Raw genomic sequence first — 13,764 nt, 5'->3', positions numbered from 1 at the left:
TTTGCGTAAATGCCAATTTCAGACCTTGGGCTCTCACTAACTCTAGCAGTGACTTACTGCAATAGCAATCAGTAATAGAAAATACCATGTCATAAGCTTTCAAGAAATGTTTGGTTCACGTTCCTGAGGTTTCTGTTTCTTTGTAAATAAACGTTTAAAGTTGTAGCACTCTTTTTGAAACACCCTGTATATTCCCTCACATACCTATCAAGTGAAGGTTCATTCACATCCATGGTTCACTCCGGCTTGTGCATTAGCAATTGCTCATCGCAACCACTATTTCAGGCAATACCATGTGCAAGGATCTCTGGAGTCCAAATGTCTGTTCTACAAAGTAAGTAACCTCTATAAGAGTTCTTGAGGATGCCAAGCAGCAATATGCTGCTTCTGTGGCCGATGCCATTGCAACTCAGCGGCTCGGCTCTCGGGACCTTTGTCGGATTGCCAACGGTGTACAGTACTTAACCACAATAAATCTTCTATACCTCCTCTCTTTCATGGGCCTGAGGTTGTTACTTCACCTCTGGATAAGGCCAACCTCTTTTCAAATCGCTTTGTTTCTAATTCTACCCTCAATGATCAGGGATACCCTCTTCCTGATTTTCCATCTCGTACAGACTGATATTTGTTACATTTATCATTCCGAAGAAGGTTGCCAGAATTATTTGTACCCTAGATTCCTCAAAAGTGACTGGTCCTGATGGAATCCCTATGATTGTATTGAGGATGTGTTGTCCTGAACTGTCATCGATTCTTGCCAAGCTGTACAACCTGTGCTTCTCTGCGTCGGTGTTTCCTTCATCCTGGAAAGTGGCTTGTATCAAAAACGGACTTGTCTTTGTCTGTTTTGTAAACAATATGATAGGAGAGGCTTTTGATACAATACGCTGAACCAATGAACCAATTCTCGATGGACGAAATGAGATACGACATAGTATGAATCGACTCCAGAGCAATTGGAATCGCTACAGGTAGGTAATCAACTATGTAGAATTTGGGATTAGATTCCTGGTTCCGAAAAATCAGAAATAAAAAAATCTAAAAATTCAGAAATCTCACCCATTGAGGAAGACGATTCTAACCGGATAATCCAATAATCTGCCCAAGTCTATCATGGTATTTAAACAAAAAGTGTAGCCTTCACTATAGAACCGGTCCCATACATATCTCAGTATTTCCATTCCTACATAATACGATGCTGTAAGTATTTACCTGAACAACCTTTCTCCAATCATCTTGAAATATATGTTACAGTAGATGATGTGTTGTTCGGGCAGGTCTGGTAGGATGTAGCCATACTGAAAAAGTAAAGAGTAGGTACAGAGTAATGGTTAACACCTAACTTTCCAGGGTGGTCAACATACTTTTATTGATCTTCAGTGGATAGAATCAAGTTTAACATATCCGCCATCACAGACTGATGCTAATCCTTTATGAAGAACAGAATTGCATCAATTATGGACATAGCCTAGTTTATATCCGAACCTCAGTAAGTGCCAAATTATATAATGTAAAAACTGATGACAACTACAATGTCTTAATACAATTTATCGCATAAGCAGCTTCAGAAATCTCACCAAATTTCTCCAGTACTTCTTAATGTCTAAGTAGGAGTGTAGGTCACTGTCTGCTGGAAGTTTGTGCGTCACTGAAACAATCTCTCCCTTCTTCATGCTATGAGAAAAAGTACAAAGCCAAGTCAGCTGTATATAGTTTTCACAATACCTTTTTCATTTGTTTTATTTTTATTTAAAACACAAATTGGGTAAGAGAAATAGAAATAAAGGAAACGAACAAGAAAAACAAGACAAACCATGTGTACAGTGTGGAGTTTCGTGCACATAGAGCTTATGGAAGCATTGTTGACTTGGTAAGTTATCAGTGAAATTATAATTTCTAATAGAGGAATATAGAGGAATATTAAAATGAGGGACACAAATCAGATGGTTAAGAAAGTAAATGGTGGCAAATCAGAGGAAAACAGAAAATGCACAAGAACACACTGTGCCTTCAGAAAGTATTCACACCCCTCGGCTTTTTTCACATTTTGTTGTGTTATAACCCTGGTGTTGGGCTAGCGGCTAGGGTGCCGGCTTAGGATCCTAGGATCCTGGGTTCGAATCCCGGTCGATCGCTGAATTAACGCCAGGGGGGTTGACTCAGCCTGTCATCCTTCCGAGGTCGGCTAATTGAGTACCAGTTCACTGGTAATTCCCTGTTTGTCGTAAAAGGCGACAAAAAAGGGTTGGCGTCAGGAAGGGCATCCGGCCGAATTGCTTCAAAAAGGGGACCGAAAAACAACAACCACGGTCCCTGAAAAAGGCTAACCCCCGCTTTGCGGGGAAAAAATGGCCTCTAAAGGTGTTTTTTTTTTTTAATAGCCTGAATTTAAAATTGATTCAAGTTGGGATTTTTTTTTATCACTGATCTACACATAATACCCCATAATGTCAAAGTGGAATTTTGTTTTTAGATTTCTTTTTTTTTTTTTTACAAAATAATGAAAAATGAAAAGCTGAAATGTCTTGAGTCAATAAGTATTCAACCCCTTTGCTATGACACTTCGAATTGGGCTCAGGTGCATCCAATTTCCTTTTATCATTCTTGGGATGTCTCTAAACCTTGAATAGAGTCCACGTGTGGCTAATTCAATTGATTGGACTTGATTTAGAAAGAAACACACCTTTATATAGAAGATCCCACAGTTGACAGTGCATGGCACAAAAACTAACATTAAGTCCAAGGAACCGTCCGTAGAACTCCGATATGGAGTTGTGAGGAGGCATAGATCTGGGGAGGGGTATAAAACAATTTCTAGAGTGTTGAAAGTTTCCAAGAGCACAGTGAATTCCACCATTATGAAATGGACAGAATATGGAACTACCCATATAATACTCTTCCTAAAGCTGACCGTCTGACCAAATTGAGCAAGAGGAACCTTGGTCAGTGAGGCGACCAATAACCCAATGACCACTCTGACAGAACTACAGAGTTCCTTGGCTGAGATTGGAGAACCTTCTGGAAGGACAACAGTCTCTGCAGCACTTCACAAATCTAGGCTTTATGGGAGAGTGGCCAGATGGAAGCCACTCATGAGAAAAAGGCGTATGACAGCATGCCTTGAGTTTGCAAACAGGCATGTGAAAGACTCTGAGGATGAGGCAAAATATTTTGTGGTCTGATGAGACGAAAATGGAACTGTTTGGCATGAATGCAAAGTGCTACGTCTGACAGAAACCGAGCACAGCTCATCACCCTCTTAATACCATCCCTACCATGAAGCATTGTGGTGGCAGCGTCATACTATGTGGATGCTTTTCAGCGGCAGAGACTGGGAGACTTGTAAGGATAGGGGGAACAATGAATAGAGCCAAAATACAGGCAAACTATTGAGGAGAACCTGCTTCAGAGTGTAAAAGACCTGAGACTGCGATGAAGATTTACGTTCCAACAGGACAATGATCCCAAGCATACAGCCAAAGCAACACTGGAATGGCTTCAGAACAAGAACATGAAAGTCCTTGAGTGGCCAAGCCAAAGCCCAGACTTGAATCCCATTGAGAATCTTGAAGATTGCTGTTCACTGACGCTCCCCATCCAACTTGACAGAGTTTGAGCAAATGTGCAAGGAAGAATGGGAGAAACTCCCGATATCCAGATGCGCAAAGCTGATACAGATATACCCAAGACTCAAAGCTGTAATCGCTGCCAAAGGTGCTTCTATAAAGTATTGACTCAGGGGGTTGAACACGAGTAAATTAGATATTTCTGTATTTCAGTTTTTTCTACAAAAAATAATAATAAAAAATCCACTTTATCATTATGGGGTATTATGTGTCGATCAATAACAAGAAAATCTTGCTTTAATCTATTTTAATATTCAGGCTGTAACACAACAAAATGTGAAAAAAGTCAATGGGTGTGAATACTTTCTGAAGGAACTGCACATTTATAACAGAAATTACAACACAAAAGTCCAGGAACGATGATAAAGATATTGCATAACAAGAAATATAGGATGATTGGCAAGAGTGTCGACAAAGGATGGGTGGCCGCTGCAAACTATCCCGCACAGGAGGTTTATGATGAAAAACAAACAAACAGTGAAATGCTCAACCTGGGAATTACTGTACATATGCTGGTCATATACGTAAACCCTGGATGAAATGGTTCATAGAAAATGGCAATATAATGCAACAATGCGTGACACTGATATCTATCTATAATTCCAGTAATCTCTGTCTGTCTGTCTGTACGTTTGTTTGTTTGTCTGTGACCGCTGTTTCTCGACAACCACGGGTCCGATATACTTGAAACTTGCCAGGTATATTGCTGGGGACCCGAGGATGTGCCTTTTCAAGGTTTCATATTAATCGGACAATTACTTACCGAGCTATGTCCAAAAAACGATTCAACCAATCAGAGAGCAGCGAACGATCGCGTGTGCCGAACGTGGCGGGCACACTCTGCCTCGGATGGCACATTTGAGAGCGTATTCATTTATTTCACGTTTGCAAACTATGTTGGCGTTAAACTATGTTTTACAACTAATAAAAACGAATTTGCGATTCATTCGCTTTCCTGCGCGTTTGTGTACGCGATGGCGATTTCTTTACCAAACTCCGGAAGCCGTTCGCTTTGGACCGAACCATTTCATGTAAATAGAGGGGGGGGATTGTCACCACTCGCAAGCCGTTCGCTTTGGACCAAACCATTTCATGTAAATAGAGGGGGGGGATATAATTTTAGATATATATATAGTACGGGCATGCCCTAGTCACGACAAAGATGTTAAGTTAATTCAAAGTCAATGTAGCACAAACAACCCTGTGCCGTAAGCCAGGTGTTGGCTTGCTTAATGGTTAAGGTGGCTGGCTTGAGATCTTCGGGTCCTGAGTTTGAGCCCCTAGTCACAAGTTATAATTCTGAGAGGAAGAACCCTTGGAAGTGCAGTTATTAGGCATCTTAGGGAGTGATTGATCAAATGAACCCACTGACATTTAAAAGACAACAAAAATGAAGTAAAAGTGTTAGACACACAAATAGTAGATTGAATCATACAATATGTACAACGAGTGCAACTACAGACATTCAGGAACGGTCCAAATGTTGTGCCAGTTTCATAACTTGTGAAGTTTGTTACTTTCACGACAGTGAAATAAGATACTCATCAATTAAATCAAATTTTTTGATTTTGTGGTGGGAAAAAGGCTTTCTTGCAGGGACTGCCATTATGTTGCACATTGTATGTGGGCATCTCCAGGTGTAAGTGAAGTGCCTACCTGGGAAGGATGTAATTCCAGCGACTGGCTATGGCATGATAAGGGATGCTTGCATCCTGTGAGTGCTTAAAGCTTTGCAATACCGTGGAAGAAATTCCAAACTCCTCCAGCTGTTGAGAACACCGCCAGTGAAAAGCAGTTAACCTGGGTTAATCAGTCATTCATCTTTCCATAACAAATATGATACAGTGGAGTCCAAATACAATGAACATACTAAACAATAAATTTGGTGGCAACAGCATCTTAACAACCAATTAACATCTCGATACAATGAAGAGCAAAATAATATTTTAAAACCCTGTCATGTCAAAGCAGCAGGGAGATAAATTATTTTTACGCCAATGAGGCAGTGAGAATGTCCATGCACATCTGGATCTTCTTCTTCTGATGAGCAAAGATCTTCTTCTTCTGACAAGTTCTTCTGACTTCTTCTGACAATGATCAGCAAAAGCAAGGAGGCCGAGCTACAAGAGTTTTTCTTCCTCTAGTTTTCTGCTTCGTTGGGGCAGAACAAACTTCCATGTAATGAGATCTTTCTTCCGAAGTGGAAAGAGGTAGGCACACGCAAAAATTGATGATTCCAAGATGCAAAGCGAGCACAAAATAAACGAGACAAGTCAGGAGACGACGATGGTTCACGAGCGAGCGGTATTCAATGACAAAGGACGGACTATAACCGAAACAGGCCCGGACTGGGGGGTCGGGGGCCCACGTGTCAGGTGTCAGCCCCCGACATGCGGTGTACATGCCTATTTACAAAGGGCCTCAATGCGCTGCGTGCGCAGGCCTTTAAGCGCCAGCTGTACGTAATTGTGTGTGGAGCTGGCCTGGAAATGTCAAAACGAAGGTTACTGACCTTTAAATGAGATAGAAAATAATGTATAATCAGTTATGAGGTTAGTTAGCTACACAATACCGAAAATTCAGTTCGATTCCGACAACTTTGAAAATTTGACCTTTGCGACCTTCAAAGGTCAAAGGTCGAAGATTCTGAAATTTGTTGGAAAACTTGTATTTCATGATGTATGTGATAATATAAGATCATGTACGACATTTCACCCTATCAGAAAGTGAACAATGCAAAATCGAGCTCCGTGGGGCGAGACACATGACATTGGCCTAACCAAATACCAAAACTCCTGTCAGATTCCACCAACTTCCTCGGAGAATATGTAGCTTGGACTCGATTACCCCCTGAAAAGACATCTTTTTCGGGCATGGCTCCGCCCACAATGGGCGCAATACGCCCACTCCAGGCAGGACAACTAGATCATGATATCAACCTCCCACCCAAGTTTCATCAAGATCGGATGATATCATCGGGTAGTTATGCTGCGGACAGACAGACACACAGACACACACCCATGATGAATATAGTGGTCACTCTGTTTGATAACTCGTGAACCAATATCTACGATCACAAAGCGATCGCCAAGGGGAAGTCTCCCCCCACAGGGGGAGGCTTACCCTTGGGGATTGCCCGTGACTTACACTTGGCCGATGATCTAATGATGGCCAAAAAAATTTTCAGACCACCATATGAACTGGACCTTCAACACCTTCAACATATATATATATATATATATATATATATATATATATATATATATATATATATATATATATTATATATACATACATATATATATATATATTGAAGGAGCTGCGCTCCAACACGAGTCGAACGAATTGACGCGACCAAAGACGGAATTCGTCCGAGTTGCTTTATTGAAACAAAACAGCTCAGGTATTCTGACAAGCCCGTTTATTGGGCAGCAATATATATACACATTTATGCCGGGGCGTTTGCCCGGGAAAACCGAGACCGGGCATGCCCGGGTGTCAAGGGCGAGCCCTGGAAAGGCGAGAGCGGGCATGCCCGGACGCTCTGGGCGAGCCCTGGAAAGGCGAGTTTGGACATGCCCGGGCGTCCTGGACGCGGCCTGGCAAGTCGAGGCTGGGTGTGTCCTGGCGCTCTGGGTGAGCCCCGGAAAGACGAGAGCGGGCATGCCCGGGAAAGACGAGACCGGGCGTGCCCGGGAGGTTCGGGCGTGCCCGGGAACAGCGAGTCCGGGCATGCCCAGGAGAGGCGCGTCTGGGCCCGTCCGGACGAGCCCAGCATGGCAATCGCACCCTGGCCGCGTCCTGGCAGGTGCAAGGCGATTGTGTACATTCAGCGGGAACCGCTACACACGCCCCTCAAGAATCGACCTGCACCGGCAGGGTCAATTTAAGGGGGGTCCGGATGACCCGGCCGAAGCGACCCCTGGAGGGTCGTGGGGGGGGGGCGATCTGATGGTGGGTGGTCGAGCGGGGGGAACTGTGGACGGGGGGCGGCCTCGCCACGGAGGAAGGGCCAACCGTGGTGGTTGGTCGACGTCCACGTGCGCCGGTTTGAGGCGGTCCACAGAGATCTGGTCCGACCGGCCGCCGACGTCGACGACGACGGACTTGTCGCCCCGTCGCAGGACCCGGAAGGGCCCGTCATACGGCGGCCGGAGTGGCCCCCGGTGCGCGTCATGACGCACAAAGACGTACTCCGCTGTGCGAAGCGCCGGGGGGACGTAGGACTGGGGGCCACCGTGGCGGGACGTTGGCACGGGGGCAAATCGTCGGGCGGCCTCCTGGAGGTCCGTGCGCTGGTGTGCGGCGGACCAGGGACTGGTAGCGTCGGGCACGAACTCGCCCGGGACGCGGAGCGGCTGGCCGTAGACGAGCTCGGCGGCGGATGCCCGGAGGTCCTCCTTGGGGGCCGTGCGGAGGCCCAAAAGGACCCACGGTAGCCGGTCGGTCCAACCGTCGTCCTGAAGGCCGGCCATGAGTGCGGCCTTCATGGAGCGGTGAAACCGCTCGCACAATCCGTTGGCTTGGGGGTGGTAGGCCGTGGTGCGGTGCAGCATGACCCCCAACGAGCGGGCGACCGCGCCCCAAAGTTCGGACGTGAACTGTGGGCCACGGTCGGACGAGATGTCCGCCGGTGCGCCGAAGCGTGCGACCCAGGTGGCGATGAACGCCTGCGCCACGTCGGTGGTGGTGGTGGAGGTGAGGGGCACGGCCTCCGGCCACCTGGTGGTCCTGTCCACCATGGTGAGCAGGTGGGTGAACCCCCGCGATGGGGGCAGGTGACCCACCAGGTCCACGTGGACGTGGTCAAAACGCCGTGCAGGCACGGTGAAAGGTGCTAGCGGGGCCTGGGTGTGGCGGTGGACCTTGGCCCGCTGGCAGGCCGTGCAGGCGTTGGCCCAGTCGCGGACATTCCGTCAATGGCCGTGCCAGACGAAACGCGCCGACACCAGCTTCTGAGAAGCTTTCCGGCCCGGGTGAGAAAGGCCGTGGATGGAGGCGAAGATGCGGCGCTGCCAGGAAACGGGCACGATGGGGCGAGGCTGGCCCTGGGAGACGTCGCAGAGCAGGACGGTGCCCATGAAGGGGATGTCGGCCAGGCGGAGGCCCGTGTCCGCCGCCCGGAGGGCCTGCACCGAGGTGTCGGTGTCTGGTCGGCCGCCATGAGCGCGAAGTCCACGCCGAGGTGGACCGCGTTCGCGCTGGCCCGAGAAAGACAGTCGGCCACGGCGTTGTCTTTGCCGGCGACGTGCCGGATGTCCGTGGTGAATTCCGACACGGCGGAGAGGTGGCGCTGCTGGTGGGCCGACCACGGCTCCGTGACTTTGGCCATTGCGTAGCCGTAGACCAACGGCTTGTGGTCGACGAAAGCCGTGAACGGGCGGCCCTCCAGGAGGTGTCGGAAATGGCGAACGGCCAGGAATAGACCGAGCAGCTTGCGGTCGAACGTGCTGTATTTTAACTCGTTCAGCCGGAGTTGCCGGCTGAAAAAAGCGAGTGGTTGCCAAACCCCGTCCACCCATTGTTCATGGACGGCGCCCACTGCGTAGTTGGAGGCGTCCGTAGTGAGGACGATGGGCGCGTTGAGCACCGGGTGAGCCAGCAGCGTTGCGTCGGCGAGGGCCCGTTTTGCGCTCGCGAAGGCCGCGTCCATGGCCGCGGACCAAACGATGTCATGCTTGGCTGGCTTGCCCCGGAGGGCCTCGTAAAGGGGCCGCATGAGCTGAGCAGCGCGGGGCACGAATCGGTGATAAACATTCACCATGCCGAGGAACTCTTGTAGGGCCTTGATGGAACGGGGACGCGGGAATGTGGTGATGGCCTCGACCTTGGTCGGCAGCGGCACGGCCCCGGTCTTGGTGATGCGGTGGCCCAAAAAGTCAACGGTCGTCGTGCCGAAGTGGCATTTGGCCAGGTTGACAATTAAGCCGTGCTCGCTGAGGCGACCGAACAGTGTTCGGAGGTGGAGGAGGTGCTCGGCACGGGACGTGCTGGCGACGAGGATGTCGTCCAGATAGACGAAAAGAAATGGCAGGTCGCGCAGCACGCTGTCCATTAAGCGCTGGAACGCCTGGGCCGCGTTCTTGAGGCCAAACGGCATCCTCAAAAATTCGAACAGGCCGAACGGCGTGATGACGGCCGTCTTCGGGACGTCGGCCGCCCGGACAGGTACCTGGTGGTATCACCGTATCAGGTCAATTTTGGAAAATATGACCCGTCCCACCAAACGGGTGGAAAAGTCCTGGATGTGCGGGATCGGGTACCTGTCGGGGGTGGTAGCGTCGTTGAGGCGGCGGTAGTCGCCACACGGGCGCCATCCGCCCCCCGGCTTTGGCACGATGTGCAGTGGTGAGGCCCACGCGCTATTGGAGCGCCGCACGATGCCGAGGTGCTCCAACGCGTCGAACTTGGCCTTTGCCACGGCGAGCTTGGCCGGGTCGAGGCGGCGGGCCCTGGCGTAGACCGGCGGGTCCGTAGTGGGTATGTGGTGCTCGATCCCATGCCGCACTGGCCGAAAACGTCGGCCGCGTGAGGGCCGGGAATTCCGCGAGCAGGCGAGCGAACTCGTTCGCCGTCGGGAGGGCGCACGCCAGTTCGGTCGGCGCGGAGCTGCTCATCGTGCACGCCAGGGAGCTGAAGGTCTCGGCGTGGACAAGGCGACGTCGTTTGACGTCGACCAGCAGCCCGTGCGCGCAGAGGAAGTCGGCGCCCAGCAAAGCCATGGGGACGCAGGCGGTCACAAAGGTCCACTGAAAGCGCTGGCTGCCGAAGCAGAGGGTGACGTCGCGCGGGCCGAAAGTGCGTATGGCCGAGCCATTAGCAGCGACCAAAGAGGGGCCGCAAACGGCGTCCCGCCTGTCCTGCTCGGAGGCGGGTATGACGCTCAGTTGGGCGCTGGTGTCACAAAGGAAACGCCGCCCGGACGCTTTGTCCCGAATAAAAAGCAAGTTGCCCGAGTGGCCGGCGCTCATGGCTGGGAATGAACGCCGGCCCCGCCGTTTCCCGACTTGCCGAAAGTGCACGGGGGTCGGCACGTCCGAGCCTTGTGTCGGAACCTGGCGTGGTAATAACACCACGCCTGGTCAAGTGGAGGCCCCGGCCGTCGTGTCGGAAGCGGTCGGCGCGGCGTGGCGGCCGCCAGTTGCACCGGCAGTTCGGCCTCCAACCGCGCAGGGCGCTCGGGCATCGTGGGCGTCGCCTCGGACGGCGGCAGGCTCCAGGTAGCCGCGCCGATGTGTTGGCCCACCGAGGAGATCTTATCGGCTTCCCTGGCGAGGGCGCGGGGATCGGTGATCGACGTGCCAGCCAGGGCGAGGCATACCGGGTGAGGCAGCTGGCGAAGGAACAGCTCGCGGAACAGAAAATCCGGAGAGTGCTCACCGAGCAACGAGAGCATATAGTCCATGCGCTTGGACGGGCGCGTGTCGCCGAGCTCGGGCAGGTCGAGCAGGCGCCGTGCGCGTGCCGCCGGTGAGAGGGCGAAAGCGTCGAGGAGGAGCGTCTTCAGCGCGTCATACTTGTCAGCATCCGGCGGGTGCTCGAGGAGGCTCAGGGCGCGGGCCGCGGTGGCGGAACCGAGCGCTGCCATGACGTGGTGGAAGCGGGTGTCGTCCGCGGTGATGCCTCGCAGGGCGAACTGGGAGTCCGCCTGGGCGAACCAAACAGGCGCATGAGCCTCCCAGAAGGTCGGCAGTTTAAGTGTCACTGCCGTGTCCATGTCGGTAGGTCACCAGTGAAGGAGCTGTGCTCCAACGCGAGTCGAAAGAATTGACGCGAACAAAGACGGAATTCGTCCGAGTTGCTTTATTGAAACAAAACAGCTCAGGTATTCTGACAAGCCAGTTTATCGGGCAGCAATATATATACACATTTATGCCGGGGCGTTTGCCCGGGAAAACCGAGACCGGGCATGCCCGGGTGTCAAAGGCGAGTCCTGGAAAGGCGAGTCTGGACATGCCCGGGCGTCCTGAACGCGGCCTGGCAAGTCGAGGCTGGGCGTGCCCGAGCGCTCTGGGCGAGCCCTGGAAAGGCGAGAGCGGGCATGCCCGGACGCTCTGGGCGAGCCCTGGAAAGGCGAGTCTGGACATGCCCGGGTGTCCTGGACGCGGCCTGGCAAGTCGAGGCTGGGCGTGCCCTGGCGCTCTGGGTGAGCCCTGGAAAGGCGAGAGCAGGCATGCCCGGGAAAGACGAGACCGGGCGTGCCCGGGAGGTTCGGGCGTGCCTGGGAACAGCGAGTCCGGGCATGCCCAGGAGAGGCGCGTCTGGGCCCGTCCGGATGAGCCCGGCATGGCGATCGCGCCCTGGCCGCGTCCTGGCAGGTGCAAGGCAATTGTGTACATTCAGCGGGAACCGCTACAATATATATATATATATATATATACATGTTGTTATGAATTTTGGGGTAGAGTGGTATATAGATCAGGTAGATCTGTGTAGGTATCATGCTCCGACTGTTGAGAAGAAGAAGAACCATCTCGATGTACATAAGCAGGGACCTGTCTAGCCCGGATGTCGGATGAAGTGTATATTTGTGGTCATACAAGGATGGCCTTGTGTTAAATAGAGTAGGGATTATGCTAATTCTCCTGTTCGTGAGACCTGTTATCATCCCTGTGTCCCGAATGGCAACGCACCATAGACATTAGTTAGGCCCATTAGTTACACCACACACACTACTTAAATCCCCCCACCCCCCACAATGACAATAAAACTAACCGGAAACCAGATGACGCACTCGGGCTGACAACCCCGACTTGGCAGACACACATTGCTCGGGCGGGCTGCGGCCACGCCCACCGCAAAGGATTGGTCGAAGGGTTTGATGGGGAGATCACCCCATTGGAGAAGACACCACCAATAGGGAGACGAAGCAGGATGAAGCTCGTGATTGGCCAGGGTCAGGGCAAGAGGCTGGCCACTGATTGGTGGAAGGAAGACACGAGGCAGGACGAAGGCCGCCGATTGGCAAGCAAGAAAGGACTGGTGATTGGTCAGGGGAGGGGCAAGAAGCTTCCCACGGATTGGAGGACGTGAGGGGCGAGCAAGAAGCGACACGCTGATTGGAGGAAAAGCGCCGGTGACGTCACGAGACGCGCGATAAAAGGACTCACTACTAGCTGGCATTTTGCTCTCTCCGTTTTTCGACTGCCCTCTTGCGCTAGACCTTCTGCTTGCCCTGGACTTCCCTTGCGTTCCTCGAAATTCTCTTGCCTTTTTCTTGTCCTCTTGTGATCTTGTCCTCTGATCTCTTCGCTCCTGCCCTTCCCGTTCTGGACGCCAAGCGAGCGATTCTGCGTGGACGGAGCCAGGCACGGCCGGAGGAGCGAACGGCACGTGTCCCGTTCGAGTCACGTGGAAAGCCTGTGGCACGCCAGCAGACCAGGCCGGGGCAGGCGAGTGGCTCGGTGGGGCCTAGTGGAGCACGAACGGGTGGACGGCGGCCTTTCTTACCGCCAACACCGGTACCGCGTCGGGCTTGCACGCTTGGGGCCTGGACGACTGCAGACGACGCACAGAGCGAGTCAAAGCTAAGTACACACACAACGGTTATTTTCCTAATTATTCCTTCATCTGTGTGTTAAACGTCTGTGTGTAGGAGCGCTCATTAAGGTGTTTTATTTACCAGCGCGTTTCATTGTTCTTGGGTTCCGTTTGATAAATCTGTTATTTTTGTACACTTTAATTCTGTTTTCGTTGAGTTTATTTCCTGCAAACACTTAATGTTTGGTACTGCTTTGGTTTCAACCGCGTGAAGCCGGGCTAGGTGTGAGGCAGGAGCACCAGCCCAGAGGGGCGAGCAGTATTCCATTGAGCTGCGGATGAAAGCTTTGTATGTGGTGAGGAGCTCAGAAGTGCCCAGAAAGGACTTCGCACGACGGAGGATGCCCAGTTGGCGACTGGCTTTGGAGGCCAGCTTGGAAATGTGGTTTTCCCAGGAAAGATCATGGCTGATAGTGAGACCCAAAAGCTTGAATGACAGAATTTCTTCGAGAGGATTGCTGAGAAAGTAAATGGGAGGGTTTTTCAGATGGTCTTTTTGGAGAGACATAGTGAGAGTGTGAGATTTGTCAGGATTGAAAGACATCTTCCACTTGTTTGACCAGTTTGTGATTTTATCCAGGTCTGCAGAGAGTGAAGA

At 51.5% G+C, this 13,764-nt stretch overlaps 1 protein-coding gene across 1 annotated transcript in view; it reads right to left on the bottom strand.

Moving 5' to 3' along the window:
• The window catches only part of C10H18orf63 (chromosome 10 C18orf63 homolog), a 135,962-nt gene that overhangs the window by 27,597 nt on the left and 94,601 nt on the right, over positions 1-13,764 (bottom strand). The window contains exons 8-10 of the mRNA XM_068127436.2: positions 5,283-5,392; positions 1,578-1,674; positions 1,213-1,298 (exon numbers count right to left, since the gene is read on the bottom strand). Coding sequence (XP_067983537.2) covers positions 1,213-1,298; positions 1,578-1,674; positions 5,283-5,392 — 293 coding nt within the window. The remainder of the gene's footprint in view (positions 1-1,212; positions 1,299-1,577; positions 1,675-5,282; positions 5,393-13,764) is intronic.

This window comes from Myxine glutinosa, chromosome 10, assembly GCF_964187855.1.
Source record: "Myxine glutinosa chromosome 10, kmMyxGlut1.1, whole genome shotgun sequence".
In the NCBI taxonomy this organism is placed as follows: Eukaryota; Metazoa; Chordata; class Myxini; order Myxiniformes; family Myxinidae; genus Myxine; species Myxine glutinosa.
This window is presented reverse-complemented; position numbering and strand designations above follow the sequence as displayed.